The following is a 17,495-nucleotide window of genomic DNA, read 5'->3' as shown; positions in this document are numbered from 1 at the left end:
GCTAAAAATGAGGGTAATAAGTGTCTCCAAGATAATTACTGACAACTACATGACACCTGGTTGAATAATATAATATAATGTAGGGTAATTACCTAAACTTTAAGACCCTTTACAAAACTGACCTCCCGAACTTTCTACTTGGTAGTGAGCCACAGGTAACAACCTTTTCCTCCCCCTCACCCAACTCAACCCTCCTGCATTACACTCTTGGTTAAGTAACGTAATATGATGAGAGGTAATAGCCTATACCAGGGCTCTCCAAACTTTTGTGTGAGAACATAAGAATATAAGAATGTAAGGAGTCTGCAAGAGGCCGGTTGGCCTATACAAGGCAGCTGGTCACATTTTATATTTGGCAAATTCTTGCAGGCCACAGGAAAAATAAAGAAGCGTCAGTTTCGTAATTAGCGAACTCAATCTAAAGTAAAACAAATGGAAGATAATCAAAACAAAACGTGTAGGCATTGATAGACGTAAATCAAAAATATTCCTGCCTTCATTTTCACGTAAATGCATTAATGTCAAGGATGATAGCAATTTCTTTTAAATTCAAAATCTCCCAGTCCGGGCCACCACGCTGCGGGCCAGATGAATTCATATGGTGGGCCGGATGTGGACCCCGGGCCACAGTTTGGAGATCCCTGACCTAAACCTTTGAAGACCCATTACATAACCGAACTGCCCCAACTTCCTACTTGATGGTGAGCCTTGTGCAACAACTTTTCCCCTTCCAACAAACTCAACCCTCCTGCACTTGGTCAAATAATGTAATAGAATGAAGGATAATTATCTAAACTAGTAAGAATCTTTACAAAACTGACCCCCAACTTCCTACTTGATAATGAGCCATGTGTCCCAACCTCTCCTCCTCACCTTAACTCAACCCTCCTACACTTAGTTGAATAATTTAATAGAATGAAGGATAACTATCTAAACTAGTAAGAATCTTTACAAAACTGACCCCCCAACTTCCTACTTGATAGTGAGCCGTGTGTCTCAACCTTTCCCTCTCACCCTAACTCAACCCTCCTACATGACACAGTTGATTGAATAATGTAATAGAATGATAATTTAAACCTTTGAAGACCTTTTACAAAACTAACCTTCCAAACTTTCTACTAAATAGTGAGCCGTGTGTCCCAACCTTTCCCCCTCACCCTAACTCATCCCTCCTACATGACACACTAAATGATGTAACAGAATGAAGGATAATTATCTAAACTCTTAAGAATCTATACAAAACTGACCTGCCCCAACGTTCTACTTAATAATGAGCCCTGTGTCCCGACCTTCCCCCCTCACCCTAACTCAACCCTCCTACATGATGACACAGTTGCTGAATAATGTAATATGATGAGGGACTACTATAGTAAGACTCATCTTAAAGTGCGGCTGTAAGGTGCCATGTGAGGAATAATCCGGGAGTACAGCGTTGCCACGTTTTTAACCCCCCGCTGGTTGCCTCTTGCTCTCTCTCTCGTTGCGTTACCGCCACGAGGATTTGAATGTATTTTTTTTCTTCTTACTCATGTCAGCTTATTTTAACGTACCTTCCTTCATGATATAATCAAAAGATAATTGTGAAACTACTTACACGTCCCAAAACGAAAGGGAAACTCAATAATAAGTATAGCATTTTTTTTAGCAACACTGTAAAATATGTATGATATGTTTCTTTATATGCTTATAAATATCTTATCCATAATAAGTTAACTGTTCTTTCATACATTATGATACTAAGATTAAATGTGTATGCACATTTGCTGATCATATTTGCCATGGTTTTACTTATATTAGAACATTTCTACATCGCGGGCTAGGAGACACGCGGCAATGCTGTACAAGGGGATCCCCTACACTGACCCCGTCAACAATCGCACATTTAGCCGAGCCAGACTATACCTAAACCTTTGAATAACCTTTACAAAATTGACTTGCCCAAATTTCTTACTTGATACTGAGCCGTGGGTAACATCCTTTCCCCCCGACTACACCTCCGCCCTTCGCCTCCCCCTGCCACCCCTGCAGACACACCCAGCAATGCACCAGGGCTATATTCTCTAACATTTCACACAACCCACATGTGATATGGCTTGTCAAGGTTGTTGCTAGTATTTCCATGGATAGTCTTATAAGCCTAGTGAATAGTTAGACAAGGCTTTTGCACCATAAATGTGAAAAACACTCATGAGAACCAAACTTATTTCTTTTGCGGCCTTGGGAAATACAGTAATCCCTCGCCATATCGCGGTTCACTTATCGTGGTCTCGCTGTATCGCGGATTTTAAAATTGTAAATATTTAGTTTCGTATCGCGGATTTTTCACTATATCGCGGGATTTTGCGGTACAGAGGTACTTTAATATATTTATTATTTTACTTATTTTTAAATTAAAGGAAGCATTTTCTAGCCTAAAAAAAATGTAAACAACATAAAAAAATTAAGAAAGTATTAATAAGAACATATTAAAATCATATTAAATTGAAATAAAATACACAGCACACAGCAGATGAGTACAGACAGACTCGCACATGTGTAAAACGCAGCTACGCCTGCTTCCGCTTGAGCTAGTTTGCCCACGTGTGATTGTACACGGCACACTATTGGCTGATGGATGGGAGGCGACCAACCAGAGCACTGTGTTCTGTATCCTGGTCGCTGATTGGCTCAGCGACCGTAGCATTTGTTGGTTCGTCAGTGGTTAGCTCGGAGACAAATGGAGAGTGTGTTGCAGCTTGCTACCATTAAATGCTCGAGAAGTTGGCAGTGAGGACCCAGACAGGATGAGGCAATGACTACACTTGAACAAGACTAACGTCCTAAACTTGCTCAAAATCTAGTTTCGTGGAACTCTTTGCGGTACTGGAATAATTACATGGAGAGCTACTGAACCAAACAGCTGATACGCTCTTCTTCTTCTTGTGACCACAACTTACCAACCACACGAGAAACCAACATGTTGGTGACTGAGTTTCTGACTTGAATTTCAATGAGTTTCCATGAAATGTAGCCAACTTTGAATCTTTTGAGAAACTAGTGGTTGGGTGACCTTGTTCACACGGGTTGAGGCGAGATTCACAGATATGCGTGCTTATATAAATAATATATATAAAATATAATATATAAATTATATAAATAATAAAATAAATATAAGGTCGCTACTTCGCGGATTTTCGCCTATCGCAGGGGGCTCTGGAACCTAACCCCCGCAATAAACGAGGGATTACTGTAGTTGTTGTGAGAGCCGAGAGCGTGAGAATATAAGCCCAGGCTGAAAAAGCAAAGTTACTGAGATACTAACTTTGAGAATCCCAGCCAAACATATTTACTATTTTTGTTGATCCTGTATATATAAATGCTGCTTGGGAACGTCCTACTTGACGTACATAGTTGAGTTACAAATATAAGGCATGAACAACCATTGATGTGAGTGACTAGCTAGTGTGTGGTCCAGGGTAGTCACCACTGGCAAGCTTTGAAAGCAAGGTTGTGGAGTCGGTGTCAGATTTGGAATCCGAGATACAAAAATTTCCTTAGTCACAGTGGGAAGTTTTTCCATCATGCTCCACAACCCTGCTGCAAAGGCTCACGGTACAACCTCATGAGTGGTCCGGCGGTGTCCTCCACCAGTAAGTCTAGTGAAAAATGTGGGTGCAGAAAATGGCTTATACTAGTGCTCAGATTGCTTGGCACACAACTTGTACACACCATCTTAGTATATCCTGAAGAGCCTCACACTGCACACTACTTAATTGTACTTACATCTAACATTACACATTTTTCAGTGTGAACCTAAAGGGTCTCGTGGTGCAGGCCGTCAGCTGGCCCTGGCTGGGAAAGGCTGCCGTCAACAGTATACACAAAGTTAGGAATGACGTACGCAGTACCGCGTGCATAAACGTACTCGTGTGTTAGCCTTGCTGAGACTCATGCTTTCTCTGCTTACACCACATTCTGAACCATTGAAATAATGCTTAAAACAGATACTCATGTAATGTCTTTTGTTCTAAAATTCAAGATAAAAAACTTAAAATTATTGTAAAAAATTAATCATGGCTGTTCTTTAAACTGATACAAAAGGCTCACGCATGAGAGCAATAACTGGAAGATTAAAATGACTGCACAGAGTCGTGGGGTCCACAACCTCCACGTACACAACCCACGGCCAGAGTCCCTCACCAGGAGCTGAGCATGAAAGTAAGTAAATCAAACACTTTTGTGTGTTGGTAAACACCCCAAGCAGTCCTGGCCTCTGAATAACACTGGTGTGTGGCAGGGCAGGCTTCCACGACAAGTGGGGATGAAAACAGAACCTTTGCCAGAGCAGGATGAAGAACACACACATCAGACAGAGATCGAGAATGTTGGAAAAGGCCTTTGACCAGCGGTGGACAGCAAGGTTTTCAGGACCAAATCTTCAACATAACCCAGGTGATGGAGAGTGAGTGGCCGCTGCCTTGGATGCCAGTGAGGCGGCGGTGAGTCAGCGTGAGGCTCCCATCACTGAGAGCCAACACTGGCGGGGGAGCAGCTGCTGCTGCCACCCTGTGCTGCTGCAGTGTTCTAAGAAGCAAATTAACTGTCTGGCTCAAAGGAATGACAGAGTGAATACTTCAGAAATTTCACTTGTGCTTGCCGGATCAGAGGCCTCGACACAATGCTGATCCCCAAGGCCCTCACAGTTCTTAATCCAGCTCTGGAACAGCTCTCCTTCTACATAATTATGTGACTCATTACCAGATATGATAATGAAAGTAATAATCATAATCATAATAACTTTTATACACATGTTCAGTGTTTTTTTCCTGTGCTTCTTTAAAGTGTTGATCTCCTTGAGGAGCTGCACTGAGAAGGGTCTGGGGACCATGGGTGAGGCCAAGGGTCTACTCAGGGCCGTGGGGCGGCTTCATGGCTTTACTTTACCCCGCAGGACACACTCGTCCCCTCACCACCCAGAAGCTTCAGCCTTTACAAAGTGTGGCAGGGAGTACCTGAGCACCATTGCAATTAATACTCCTAGCAAGAAAAAAAAATACTCAAGAAATCTGAAATGAGGTACATATAAACATGAGCTGTCAGTGGCCTGCTGTAGGGGCCCAGGCAGCCCCCTCATGGGCATTGATATGAGTTTGCAAAAAAATACCCAGTAATTGGGCAAATTGAATCATTCTATATGTACAGGCCTTCCCCCAGATACCTCGGATCCCTCGTGTGTAGCCCTTCCTCCCCAGTGGCTGCCACTGGGATAAAGAATGCTTTTGATCCTATTTTGACAACAGTTCATTTTTATTCCTCAGTTCAATCTTCCACTTTTTAGCCAGGAGTACTAACTGAAAGTGCTTACACAAACTGACAGATACACCGTGTACATCCCGTGTGCCTCGCCAGTGACTCAGTGTGGGTTTGGCCGCACTGTTCTGCGGCGGCCCCAAAGGTGTGTGACCCTATGAACTTCAGCTTCAAGCCTCGCACTCTCCAGATTAAAATGAAGAACATCTTAGCTTATCCTGAGTGTCTGAGAAAGCCATAAACTAATAAATCTAACAGTAAATAGATATTCCACTCTAATATTAGCCTCACTGGGTGAGGTTTCCTATGCCCCATCCCGTGGCACCGGGCTCTTGCCCACCACAGGCTTGAGGGCCAGGCGGACGATGAGCCCCAACACTTGGCTGTGCCCCGACCGTCCCTCACCTTTACCTCACCGGATGTATAAAATTACTGTTTGAGTGAACAGTCATTCACTTGTTGAAAACTCACATTAAGTAAAGGTAGCACAAATCATGTAGTTTGAGATGCTTGCTTACATTCAATTTTCTTTGCTTAAGAATAAGGACACAGCATGAGCTCCAAGCTTAGCTGACCCCTTCAGCCATGCTCCACGCTGGTACAGCTGCCTCTCAGTACTCCCACACCTCCTCTCTCCATTATAAGAGATGCTGGAATGATGCACCAACAGGCTAAGCCTAACAGGATATTATACATTTATGGTGGTGAGTATTTCCTCATGTCTTCTTCAACCTTAACAAGTGAATGACCGACTGTTTGGCATGTAGGTAGGTCTTTTAAGTTTCTTACAATCTTATCCTAGCAGTATAAAAAAATGGTAATAATCTATTTATATACAGTAGGCAAGCAACAAGAGTAAACAGGCAGATCAAAAGTGTGCAAGTATCAAGTTGTGGCAGAGTTCTTGGCAGACCATGGACAAGTGACGACACAGTGAGAGGTACATGGGAGGGGCCTCGCCAACACAGCTGCCCACACACAGGGCCACCAAAGGCTGCACTGCACAGGGAACAATAAATAATAATTACCAAGATATGTTGAAATCCACGATCATGTAATTTTTTTCCCAATATTTAGTAAAACATGTCACTGGAAACCCTACCACCAAAATAAAGCTTGATATCAAACTTTATCTTGGCTGTTATTTCATATACACAATTCAGCCCAATTCTCCAGATTCTGTCCCTTGCCAGGCATGCTGCTTGGAATGATGCGTGTGAACTGGCAAGCATGTCCCAGCAGCATAACACTGGTGGCCAGACACAATCCAGCAACCCATTACTTCGGCACGCCCCGGGGGGATCGCTGCCCCACGATGCTGCTCCTGGGGACCCTTTGAGCTAGTCGCCTTGCCCTTTAAACCCTCAGACTTCAAGGTAGGATCCATCGCCTTGCTAAAGCTACAAGCTTTGTGGGCACCTCCTTGACCTCCTCCCCTTACAAGGATGCCTATGGATATAAGGAGACTACAAAAGGCCAGACAGTCCACACTTGGCAGCTCCTCCTGGATGGGTCATTCACCTGATTTCCTTCCCATTCTTATATAAATCTAACCTCCATTTAAAGCTTTCAATTGTTTGCCTCAGCTACATACTGCTCAGTCTGTCCCACCCAGCCTCTGCCCCATCCATGAGCCAGGTCCTGCCTGTTTGCTTACCGAACCTGAGTTTATCCGGCTCATCCATGCTGGTGCATGTTCTTACATCAGTTTGAATTTTTCACCTCAAGGAAGACCATTCAGATGACGCAGGGCTACTTGACATATGCAACAGGGAACATAAAATCTCTCATCACTGTAACACCATCATAGACTCTAAAAGCAAGAACATATAAAAATAAAATATGGATAAATATTAACACATATGTGACAAGACATCCACTGTCCATGGTCTTCCAAGCCTTCCCTGGGACTGGTAAATGTGGGATGCTTAGTCTAACTGTTTCTATATAAACTTTGAAAAAACAAAAGGTATGCAGGTAATTAAAGATACAAATAACGTGATCATAATATCTCGATACAGTCTAAAACGCCTGTATCTCGCATATGAAAAAAATATACAAATGTTTTTTCCAACAGTTTCTGGAATTTAGTAGGAAAATAATGTCCATAACTGTTCACAGAGGCATTCAAACACCCCAACCACTCACTCCATGAAGCAGCAAATACTAGAGTGGTGTGATGACTCGGCAATGCAAACCTGAATGATGACTGCACAAAGGGTCCTCCTGGCCCTGTATGTTGGGTGGTCGGCCAGGGAGGGGCCAGGGTTGGCAGGGCCACAGTGTTCCCACCTGACTGGGCTACTGCTGGTAAGGTTACGTGGTAAATATTCAAATATTGGAGCTATTTTTGACTTGTGTCATGAGTAGACGAGAACTTGGTTCCCTGATATAATAGTCATAGACCTATGGAAGCAGTGCCCTAATAGCAGTCTAATTATTTTTGCAGGAAACACACAGGTTGATATTTTTTGTGTTAGGCTATTTTTGGCATGTGGCATGTGAGTACAACACATCCTACAATGGCTTGGCAACCCTGAGTGGAGCAGAGCATGGCTGCACACACACCCGCACCTTCCCTCTCATTCCTGTGCCTGGCAAGAAATATGAAAGATTTCTCCAACACCTGGACTCTTGGATCAAGGTTTGTGCTGCTCAGATATTCATTTTGTGCTGTCATCTTTTGATATACTTCACAGGCATTCATGTTTTTATGGCCTATCAGTTGATTAGCATTCAATGTCCCTCCTCTTACCTGCCTAAGAACTATTAAGGTAGGGTCTGCTTGGTAATTTGCACACACACCTCCAATTAGTACTCACACCACTGAAAAGCCTCTCTAAGACACTGAGCTGAACCATAAAATCAAACCACTCACAAAATGAAGGGCTACAAATCTTCATTAACCCGCTGGACCCCGACAACGCACGTGATGCATCAATATCAAAAGAAATTAAGGGACCAGCGACACATAATGCGTCACCCACTATCGAGTGTTGTGGCGCCACGATGGAGCGGCCTAGGAATGGGCATGTAGGCGGAAAAATATTCCAAGCGGGCAACTCGCTAGACCCATACCACACCCACATAATGCCCCACAGGTCATTGTCCTCCTACATTCAGCTGTTGTTCATCATCTCGTGGCATCTTGGGCCAGACACACCACGACAGTGACGTGGCAACAGCTGGCGGTGCACCAAGTTTAAAACATCAGACCTGGAAGGAGACCTTCAAATGCTGTAGGGGTGTTTTCTGACAAATTTGTTGACAGTAAGGGTTTTTATACTGTTCATGGTTTTTATGAAATTTCTGACCATTTTAGATAAAAAAAATTTGGTGAAAATGCCTGGGATTGAGGTGTAGCAATGTGCATTTACAGGCTGGGGTTCAGTGAGTTAAGACAACACTCACTGTCACACCTTCACTCATCTCTCCCGTGTAGTTTCTTCCCTGACGTGACCACTAATTGGAGCAGTGTGAGCAAATTGGTAAACATACCTCAGTAAGAGAACGATTAATACGTAAGTAAAATTCTTGATAAAATGGGAGCACGGCAAAGAGGGCAGCTTTCCAGAGAGGTGGAGCACTTGGAGCACACACACACGTGGCCGCAGGGCAGGTAGAGCACCTCACAGCCGGCGTCCAGACACACCACACACTCAGACTCCAAGAACTGCTGGTCCAGAGGCGGGGCAGATACAGCGCCTTGCTCCCCCTCCAGGAGGGGGGCGCTGGGGGTAGCCTTGGCACCCTCCAACGTGGGGGCGCTGGGGGAGTAAGGGTCTGCCTCCTCACAGGGGGCAGAGGGTGTGTGGTCCCCAATCTTGGAGTCATTCAGATAGTTCTGGAGGGCGCGCTGCAGGCTGCGGAAGGTGGCCGGGCCGATGTCCATCTTGGCGGCGTCCTCCTCGGTCATGTCTACCAGGCGGGCAAACGTGATGGAGTTGTGGGCAAACACCGGTGTCAGGTCCAGGGCGTTGGCACCCTTCAGCACGGCCTGCACACCCGGCTCCAGTTTGGCCTCAGCCTCGGCCAGACCCACCGGCTTCATGGCCAGCAGCCTCTGGTACTGGACCAGCCAGAACTCATCCTCCTCCTCCTGGCTGCCGGTGCGCATGTCCTGCAGCTGGGCCAGCCAGGCAGTGAGCTGCGCCTCCCGCTCACTCTTCTCCTTCATCAGACACTTGAGCAGGCCCACCAGGGTGATGCGCTGGTCCAGCATGGTGCTGGACCCATACTTGATGCCGTGCTTCTTCTTGCGCACCTCCAGGGACGAGAGGCGGGCCAGCTCGTACTCGATCTGGCCAATCTGTTGGTGGGGATTGTGATGGGTGGTGAAATATATATTTAATAGGAAAAGGCCTCCTAAATAACTATTTACAGTGTACATTCTTAGTAATATTTTGTTGAAGCGTAATTAGAAGAATGAGATCACCTAATTTATTCCATTGTCTGTTTGTACATCAGTTTTTTTTTTAAAATGAAAATACATAAATTTACTTCAAACCTTCTTATTGTTTCCTAGCAATGCTAATGTGATGTAGGATATGGTGCAGTGTCAGTGACCAATGACTTAAGTGCATCACAGTGACACCCAACAATTGATTTGGCAAGAATTATGGAGGTAAAGAGGGATTTGAGAATTACAATAATAGTACCAACCCTCACATATGCAAGTGAAACATGGGCCTGGAATGAAAGTCAGAGGTCTAGAGTGCAGGCAGTGGAAATGAGTTATTGGAGGAGTGCTTGTGGTGTGAGCAGAATGGATGGAATGAGTAATGAAAGTGTGTACAAGCATTTTGGAACGTGTCACAGGGGTAAAGGGAAGAAGTGTGGAGTGATGGAAGAAGTGAAGCGACAGACTTTAAAGTGGTTTGGCCACATGGAGCGAATGGAGGAGAGTAAGATGACCAGAAGGGTGTATGTGAGTGAGATAGAGGGAGGGAATGCTAGAGGATGACCTCCAGTGAAATGGAGGGATAGGGTGCAAGAGTATGTTAGGGAGAAGGGGGAAAGATCTTTGAGACACTTTGAGCAGGCAAGGAGGGAGTGTCTGGATAGAGAAAGTTGGAAGCTCTTCTGCCGTGGCCATCCCCTGGTGGGAGCTCCTAGAAGCAGGCGTTGATGAAATGATGATGATGATGAAGACTTATCAGAGTATGGCAAGGTCTGATCTAGTGTCCAGAACCATGGCACCAGCCCCCGTGTCCTCAGCACAGCCGCCAACACAGTCTACAACAACAGTCTGAACAAAACTTCCTGGCTCACCTGTCTGAGGATGTTGTTTCTCTTGAGGTCACACTTGAGGAGCAGCAGCTTGAAGGCAGCTTCTTGGCACTGCTCGTCCTTGAGCAGCGTGGAGGTCCACTCCTCCTTGTCTGCCAGGCGAGTGGTCAGCACCCCATGCAGGTGAGAGTTGACCAGGTCAGTGTCCTGCAGCAGGGCACACACCCGGGCCCCCTGCTCCTCGTGCACGGCCTGCCGCCGCTGTTCGGCGGCTGCCTCCTCTATCAACACTTGCTTCATGGCGTCCACCACTTCGGAGCGCCTCAGCTCTGCCGCAGCCTCGGCGATGCCTGACAGGAGGGACTGCATCTCCTTCTCCTGGTCCTGGAGCAGAGCCATGAATTCCTCACTCCTCCGTGCGGCCGCCACAGAGAGGAGCTCCTGCACGGCAGCAGTCGTGTCTTTCTCCAAGGTGGTCAGGTCCCTCAGCAGGGACTGCCGTTCCTTTTCCTTGGCCGACACTAAGCCTTCCACCTCCAGGTCCAGGTTTGCTTGTTGAGTGGTGAGGTCATTTATCAAGGCTTCCTTGTTGCTGGATGAGGCTATGTACTGCTCCAGCTGCTCGGCCTGCTCGGCTCGCATGTTTTCCTCCAGGTTACACTGTTCCCGCAGCAGTTCGCGCTTCTTCCGCTCATAATCCAAAGCTTCTGTCGGCGTCTGTAGTATTTCCTCCAGGAGCTGCTGCTTGTTGGTGGTCACCTCCTGAAGCATGTGTGCCAGCTGCTCCTGTTCCCTGGCCTGGAACTCCTCCTCAACAGCCATTTGGGCCTTGACCTTCTCATCTTTGCGAATCAGGTAGTTGAACAAAGCCTCGTCTGCAGCTGAGGTGTCAGACTTGGCCGAGGAGGGAGGAGAGGCGACGTCCTCGTCGTCCTGCTGGCTGAGGCCACAGTACTCCACCCCATGCTCCTTGCACAGGTGCTGCATGATGGCCTCCACGCCCTCAGCAGCCACTGACGCTGGCGGGGACACCATCTTGGCAGCATCAAGCTCCAGATTGCACAGGCTTTTCTGCAGCTCACAGAACTCCTTTGGCAGTGCAGTGATATTATTTTCGGTGAGGGACAAAACTCGCAGCTTAGGCAAGGCACAAATACTTAGAGGCACTTTAGAAAATCTATTTGAAGAGAGATAAAGCTCTTGCAATTTTGACAGTTCACTTAAAGAAGTGGGCAAAGTCTTAAGCTTGTTGTGGGTAACTCTAAGAACTCTGAGTCTCTTCAGCTTGTTGATGGCATCAGGGAGGTGGTGGAGCTTGTTGTGGGAGATGTCCAAGACTTCCAGCGCTTCCAGCTCGTTAAGCTTGCCTCCCTTTTCCAGCACGGACAGCAAGTTGTTCTGGAGGAGGAGGCTCGTCTTCTGCAGCAGCCTGCACATGACAAAGGTGTCGGGCGGCAGCTCCACCATGGCACAGTCGGTGAGGTCGTACACCGGCTCGGGGTTCTGCTGGGCCATCACCACCTTGAGGCCCAGCCTGGCCCGCTGCTCTTTGTCACTCATGGCGGCAGGCTTGTCCTTCTTGAACAGTCCAAATGGCATACTGACATTGCTTTTTGCCCTACTCTAATAGACACTACAGCACACGTCATCACCTCATTCCCTCAAAGCCACGTCATGGTCCTCATAGTTTAACATTATTCTCAACTCTGCACAAATGGAAGTTATTAGTACTGCAGCTACATTTAAATAACAGGTATCCCTGAAGGAAAGACTGGTTCACTTCAAAAGATATGCAACAGTTGAGCAGGTTATAACTCACTCATTCACATTTTGTCAGTCACATACATGTATGAAGATTGCACTCCATGAAAAGTGCCAAGGCCCCTCACCACCCTTTATCCACCACTCTGCAAGCCATTAATAACTTGTAACACGTAGGAAGGTAATTCAGAATGTTTCAACACTGCACCCTTAGTACAGAGTGGCAAAGTGTTGTGTAGTCAGGACCAGCCATGCCTCGAGGCCCCTCAGGAAGAGTTACCCAAACACACACCATTCTGATTACCAGTAAAAACTCCTATGTTGTACCAGATTCTCTGAGTCAGAAAAAACTCTACAATTACTACACCCAAATTAAAGATAGTAGACCTGGTCACCACCAAATTCACACTATGCCACTCCTGACTAGAGACACCCCCTTCTCCCTCCCTCCCCATTAACCTAATGGATTCCCTCATTAAAAGTAATCTATAATGGTAAAACAGTAACCTATCACCACTGAATTAGTTGCTCAAATTTCATAAATGAGCAATGTGCGATAGTTTCTAGAATGATTAGTACGTTAAGGGATTAATTAACCCTCTCGCGCACGATGATGCATTTCACGTCATCAAGGGTAAAAGGCTCTGGCGCACAATGACGCGAAACGCGTCATAAAAGTTTTCAAAATTAAGTTTTCAATGGAAGTGCATCAAATTTGGGAGCGCCATTTGTTGGGATAAGTTTCTTAATGGTAACATATGGCAACCTTTCTAAGGAGCGTAGATGAGGAACAAGTGATGAGGAGGAGGGAGGAGGAGTGGAGGGAACTAATAGGCGTATGAGGATTTTGAGGATACCATATGAATCCTCACCAAATTCCGCTTCGAAATATATATTCAGCAAAAAAAGTTGGCCCGCAACATTTCGAGCTAGCATGTGGGGAAGTTGGTACTTAGGATTTATTGTCTCCAATACTCTATACAGAGACTTGAAATGAGTTTGTATTGTTTACTTTCCTATTTTTAATTGCGCATGTTCTAGTACAAGTCGTTATGAAGCCATTGATACCAAATATATTGGAGTATGATATATCTGTGAGGGTAAAATACATCCGGGAATGTAGAGTATCGAGGTGGCAAAAAAAGGCCGGTCGGGCCTGAGAAATGCATGGTGAGTGGAACAGAAACTTATTGGAAACTTAAGGTGCACAAAAGGGTTAACACCCGAATAGTTTACTTCAAAAACAAAATACACTTTTCTGGGTAAAGAATGATGCTTTTCACACAGACATGGTTTAATTTACAGAAAACAGCTACAAAGGTGCTAGAGCAGCTCAGTTACTGGTTGTTTGTCAACTATCGTTGGTAAACTAGTAAGCTACCACTGCTTTCTGGTTATAACAACTATCAAAATGTGGCAAAGCATCATATATCATCCAGAATAAAGTGCTAGCCATCAGAGTGAGTCAGGTGTGATTCTGAAATAATACCAGTCATGTACTAGTCATGCCCCCACGCCCTTTACGCCACTTGAACACATGCTGCTAAACTGCCTCTAATAACTCGTGTGCTGCACATTGGGTGTAATTCTGAAATAAGTCAACCTACCGCATGTATTTATTGTAAAAATATAAACCGAACAAGTCTAACCAAACTAAATCTAACTTGACCTAACATGACACACTGTACCTGACCTAGATTTCATGGCTATCCTCACAGTTCTTTCGATCTCTACACTTTTTCCAATTGATTTCTGGGAGATATGAAGATTAGCAGAAAACATATACGACAACAGGGCAGTTCATCAAGTAGGAGACGAGATATCAGTGCACTGTTGAAACAAATCTTAACCATAAGGCAAAACACTCCTCATTTCCTTTTCCAACAGGAGTCATCGTCGGAGCGCTTAGGGCCCCCTGTGACCACTTCCCTGCAACACACACTAAGATTGTCACAACTAACTCACACACTGCAAGTCGGGTGCAATTCTGAAAAAAGTCTAAACACTCCCCACTTTCTTTTCCAGTAGGAGTCACCATAGGAGCACTCATGGCCTCCTATGACCAATTCCCCTGAACACACATTATTAAGTTTGTCACCAATAACTCTGACATTAAGTCAGGTGTAATTCTGAAACGAGTCAAAATACTCCCTGTTCTCTTCAGCAGTAGTCAAAGTTGGGTCCCTCAAGGCACCTAACGACCACTTTCCCTGAACACACACACCAATAAGTTTTTCACCATTAACTCGGACATTTAAGTTGGGTGCAATTCTGAAAAAAGTCAAAATACTCCCACATTTTTTCCAGTGAGTCATCTAAGGGCCCCTTATCACTACTTCCCTGAACATGCACTATTAAGTTTCTCAATAATAATAATTAATAATATGCTGCAAAAGTTATTCAAGTAGGAACACTGCACTTTTTCCTGTAACAGTTAGCCAAGGAGGGTGTTCTGAAGTTCCTAAGGTCACCCAGCTTGCGAAATGTCTCGAGGCTACTCGGGACCACTCTGATAGTCACTAATAACATGTGAAATGCAATGAAAAGACTCCAAAAGTCATAAAATCACCCTGTGGGGCGAGAGGCCCAGCATGGTACCCTCGACCCTTAGCCCATTAACACCACTAAATCATCCACTGGTACTCTGATAGTCACTAATGACCCCTCGCAACCAAAATTGGCTAGGGGGCCTTTGAGACTGCAGGGAATGTAGTGGTACACATGAAATGCGTCGCAAATACATAGTTTTTAAGTTATGGGGTGTTGAAAAATACCCTTCGTAGCGAGTGGCCCAACATGGTACACTTGACCATGGCCTTTACCCCTTACCCTTAATCAACTTATACCAGCAAAAGGCCACTCCCACACACTCCCAGTCCATAATAACTCACAATATACAATGAAAGTCACTCAGAAATGTCAAACCCCCCCCTTTGTAGTGAGTGGCCCAGAGTGGTGCCCTTGACCCTTAAGTCCACTAATACCAGCAATAGGCCACTCCCACACACTCTTCCAGTCCCTGTTCACACACAATATATAATGAAAGTCACTTGGAGAGTCAAAACACTCCACCCTTTGATGCCAATGGTCCAACGTGGTACATGACCCTTTGGCCTTTACCCCTTACCCTATAGTCCCCTTAAATCACCAAAAGGCCACTCCCACACTCTCCCAGTCCCTAATCACTCACAATATACAATAAAGTAACTCGGAAAAGTCAAAACACTCCACCCTTGGCAGCGAGTGGCAAAACGTGGTGCACTTGACCCTTTGGCCTTTACCCCTTTACCCTTAGTCACCTTATACCAGCAAAAGGCCACTCCCACACACTCCCCGTCCCTCCTCACTCACAATATATAATGAAAGTCACCAGGAAAAGACTACACACTCCACCCTTGGCAGCGAGTGGCAAAACGAGGAGCAGCCGAGCCCTTATCTCAACCTTTTTGCCCTTAGTACCCTTAAATCACCAAAAAGGCCACTCCCACACACTCTTCCAGTCCCTAATCACTCACAATATATAATGAAAGTCACTCGGAAAAGTCAACACTCCACCTTCGTAGTGAGTGGCCCAGAGTGGTGCCCTTGAACCTTTGGCCTTTACCCCTTTACCCTTAGACACCTTATACCAGCAAAAGGCCACTCCCACACACACTCCCAGTCCCCAATCACTCACAATATATTATAAAGTCACCCGGAAAAGTAATACCACTCCACCCTTGGCAGCGGGGTGTAAAACGTGGTGCAGGCGAGCCCTTACTCTCAACCTTTCTGCCCTTTGCCCCCTTGAATCACCACACGGCCCCTTGCATTCACTCCCTAAGGGCACTGGGGACGCAGGTTATCTATTTAGTACCATTTCACAGTCCCCCGAGCACTGCCAAGCCAAATATGTTCCTCCACTAGTTACCAGCGCCCACGTGACAGCTCTTTGCAGACCCTTATTTGAGGTTTAGAGGCTCGTATTTATGGTTTATTTAGGAGATAATGGCGTGGTTTACCTTGTATCAGCTCCTGTGGCACCGTGGAGACTTTGGGTTCCTTGGCACTGGTTTTTTGAGGCACTGAAGGCGTCTGGGTATGGCAACTCCGGGCCTCAGCTGATCAATAATGGGACCGCCACGCTTGAATACGGGGCCCACGTGTTCCCTCCTTATACGGGCTTTAATACGGGTCTATTTTATTTTCTGGCGCCCTGTGAAGTTATGGATTGTAGTGTTTTTCTCATCCTTGCATACCTATATCTACCACAGTCACCGCCATACTCAAATTGGGACCATATACGTGTTAATATTCTCTCCTCACACGGGCATTAATACGGGTCTACTTTATTTTCTGGTGCCCTACGAAGTTATGGATTGTAGTGTTTTTCTCATCCTTGCATACCTATATCTACCACAGCCACCGCCATACTCAAATTAGGACCTACGTGTTAATATTCTCTCCTCACACGGGCATTAATACGGGTCTACTTTATTTTCTGGTGCCCTGTGAAGTTATGGATTGTAGTGTTTTTCTCATCCTTGCATACCTATATCTACCACAGCCACCGCCACACTCAAATTGGGACCTACGTGTTAATGTTCTCTCCTCACACGGGCATTAATACGGGTCTACTTTATTTTCTGGTGCCCTATGAAGTTATGGATTGTAGTGTTTTTCTCATACTTGCATGGCTATACCTACCACAGTCACCGCCACACTCAAATTGGAACCTACGTGTTAATATTATCACCTCACACGGGCATTAATACGGGTCTTCTTTATTTTCTGGTGCCCTGTGAAGTTATGGATTGTAGTGTTTTTCTCATCCTTGCATAGCTATACCCACCTCAGCCACCGCCACACTCAAATTGGAACCATATACGTGTTGATTTTCTCTTCTCACACGGGCATTAATACGGGTCTACTTTATTTTCTGGCGCACTGTGAAGTTCTGATTGTAGTGTTTTTCTCATCCTTGCATACCTATATCTACCACAGTCACCGCCACACTCAAATTGGGACCTACGTGTTAATACTCTCCTCACACGGGCATTAATACGGGTCTACTTTATTTTCTGGTGCCCTATGAAGTTATGGATTGTAGTGTTTTTCTCATACTTGCATAGCTATACCCACCTCAGCCACCGCCACACTCAAATTGGGACCTACGTGTTAATGTTCTCTCCTCACACGGGCATTAATACGGGTCTACTTTATTTTCTGGTGCCCTA

At 45.5% G+C, this 17,495-nt stretch overlaps 2 protein-coding genes across 2 annotated transcripts in view; both read right to left on the bottom strand.

Annotated features, from left to right (window-relative positions):
• The window catches only part of LOC126995856 (uncharacterized), a 35,375-nt gene extending 19,156 nt beyond the window's left edge, over positions 1 to 16,219 (bottom strand). The window contains exon 1 of the mRNA XM_050855735.1: positions 16,190 to 16,219. The gene's annotated coding sequence lies outside the window, so the exon portion shown is untranslated. The remainder of the gene's footprint in view (positions 1 to 16,189) is intronic.
• Positions 1,585 to 12,224, bottom strand: LOC126995855 (E3 ubiquitin-protein ligase LRSAM1-like). The gene is made up of 2 exons (XM_050855734.1): positions 10,561 to 12,224; positions 1,585 to 9,598 (listed from the first exon to the last, which is right to left on the bottom strand). The coding sequence occupies exons 1-2, from the start codon at positions 12,115 to 12,117 to the stop codon at positions 8,804 to 8,806; spliced, it is 2,352 nt and encodes a 783-aa protein (XP_050711691.1). The 5' UTR covers positions 12,118 to 12,224; the 3' UTR covers positions 1,585 to 8,803.
• Positions 16,220 to 17,495: the final 1,276 nt, after the last annotated feature.

This window comes from Eriocheir sinensis, chromosome 9 (genome assembly GCF_024679095.1).
Source record: "Eriocheir sinensis breed Jianghai 21 chromosome 9, ASM2467909v1, whole genome shotgun sequence".
Taxonomy (NCBI): Eukaryota; Metazoa; Arthropoda; class Malacostraca; order Decapoda; family Varunidae; genus Eriocheir; species Eriocheir sinensis.
Note: the sequence above shows the minus strand (reverse complement) of the source record. Positions and strands in the feature narration are given on the sequence as shown.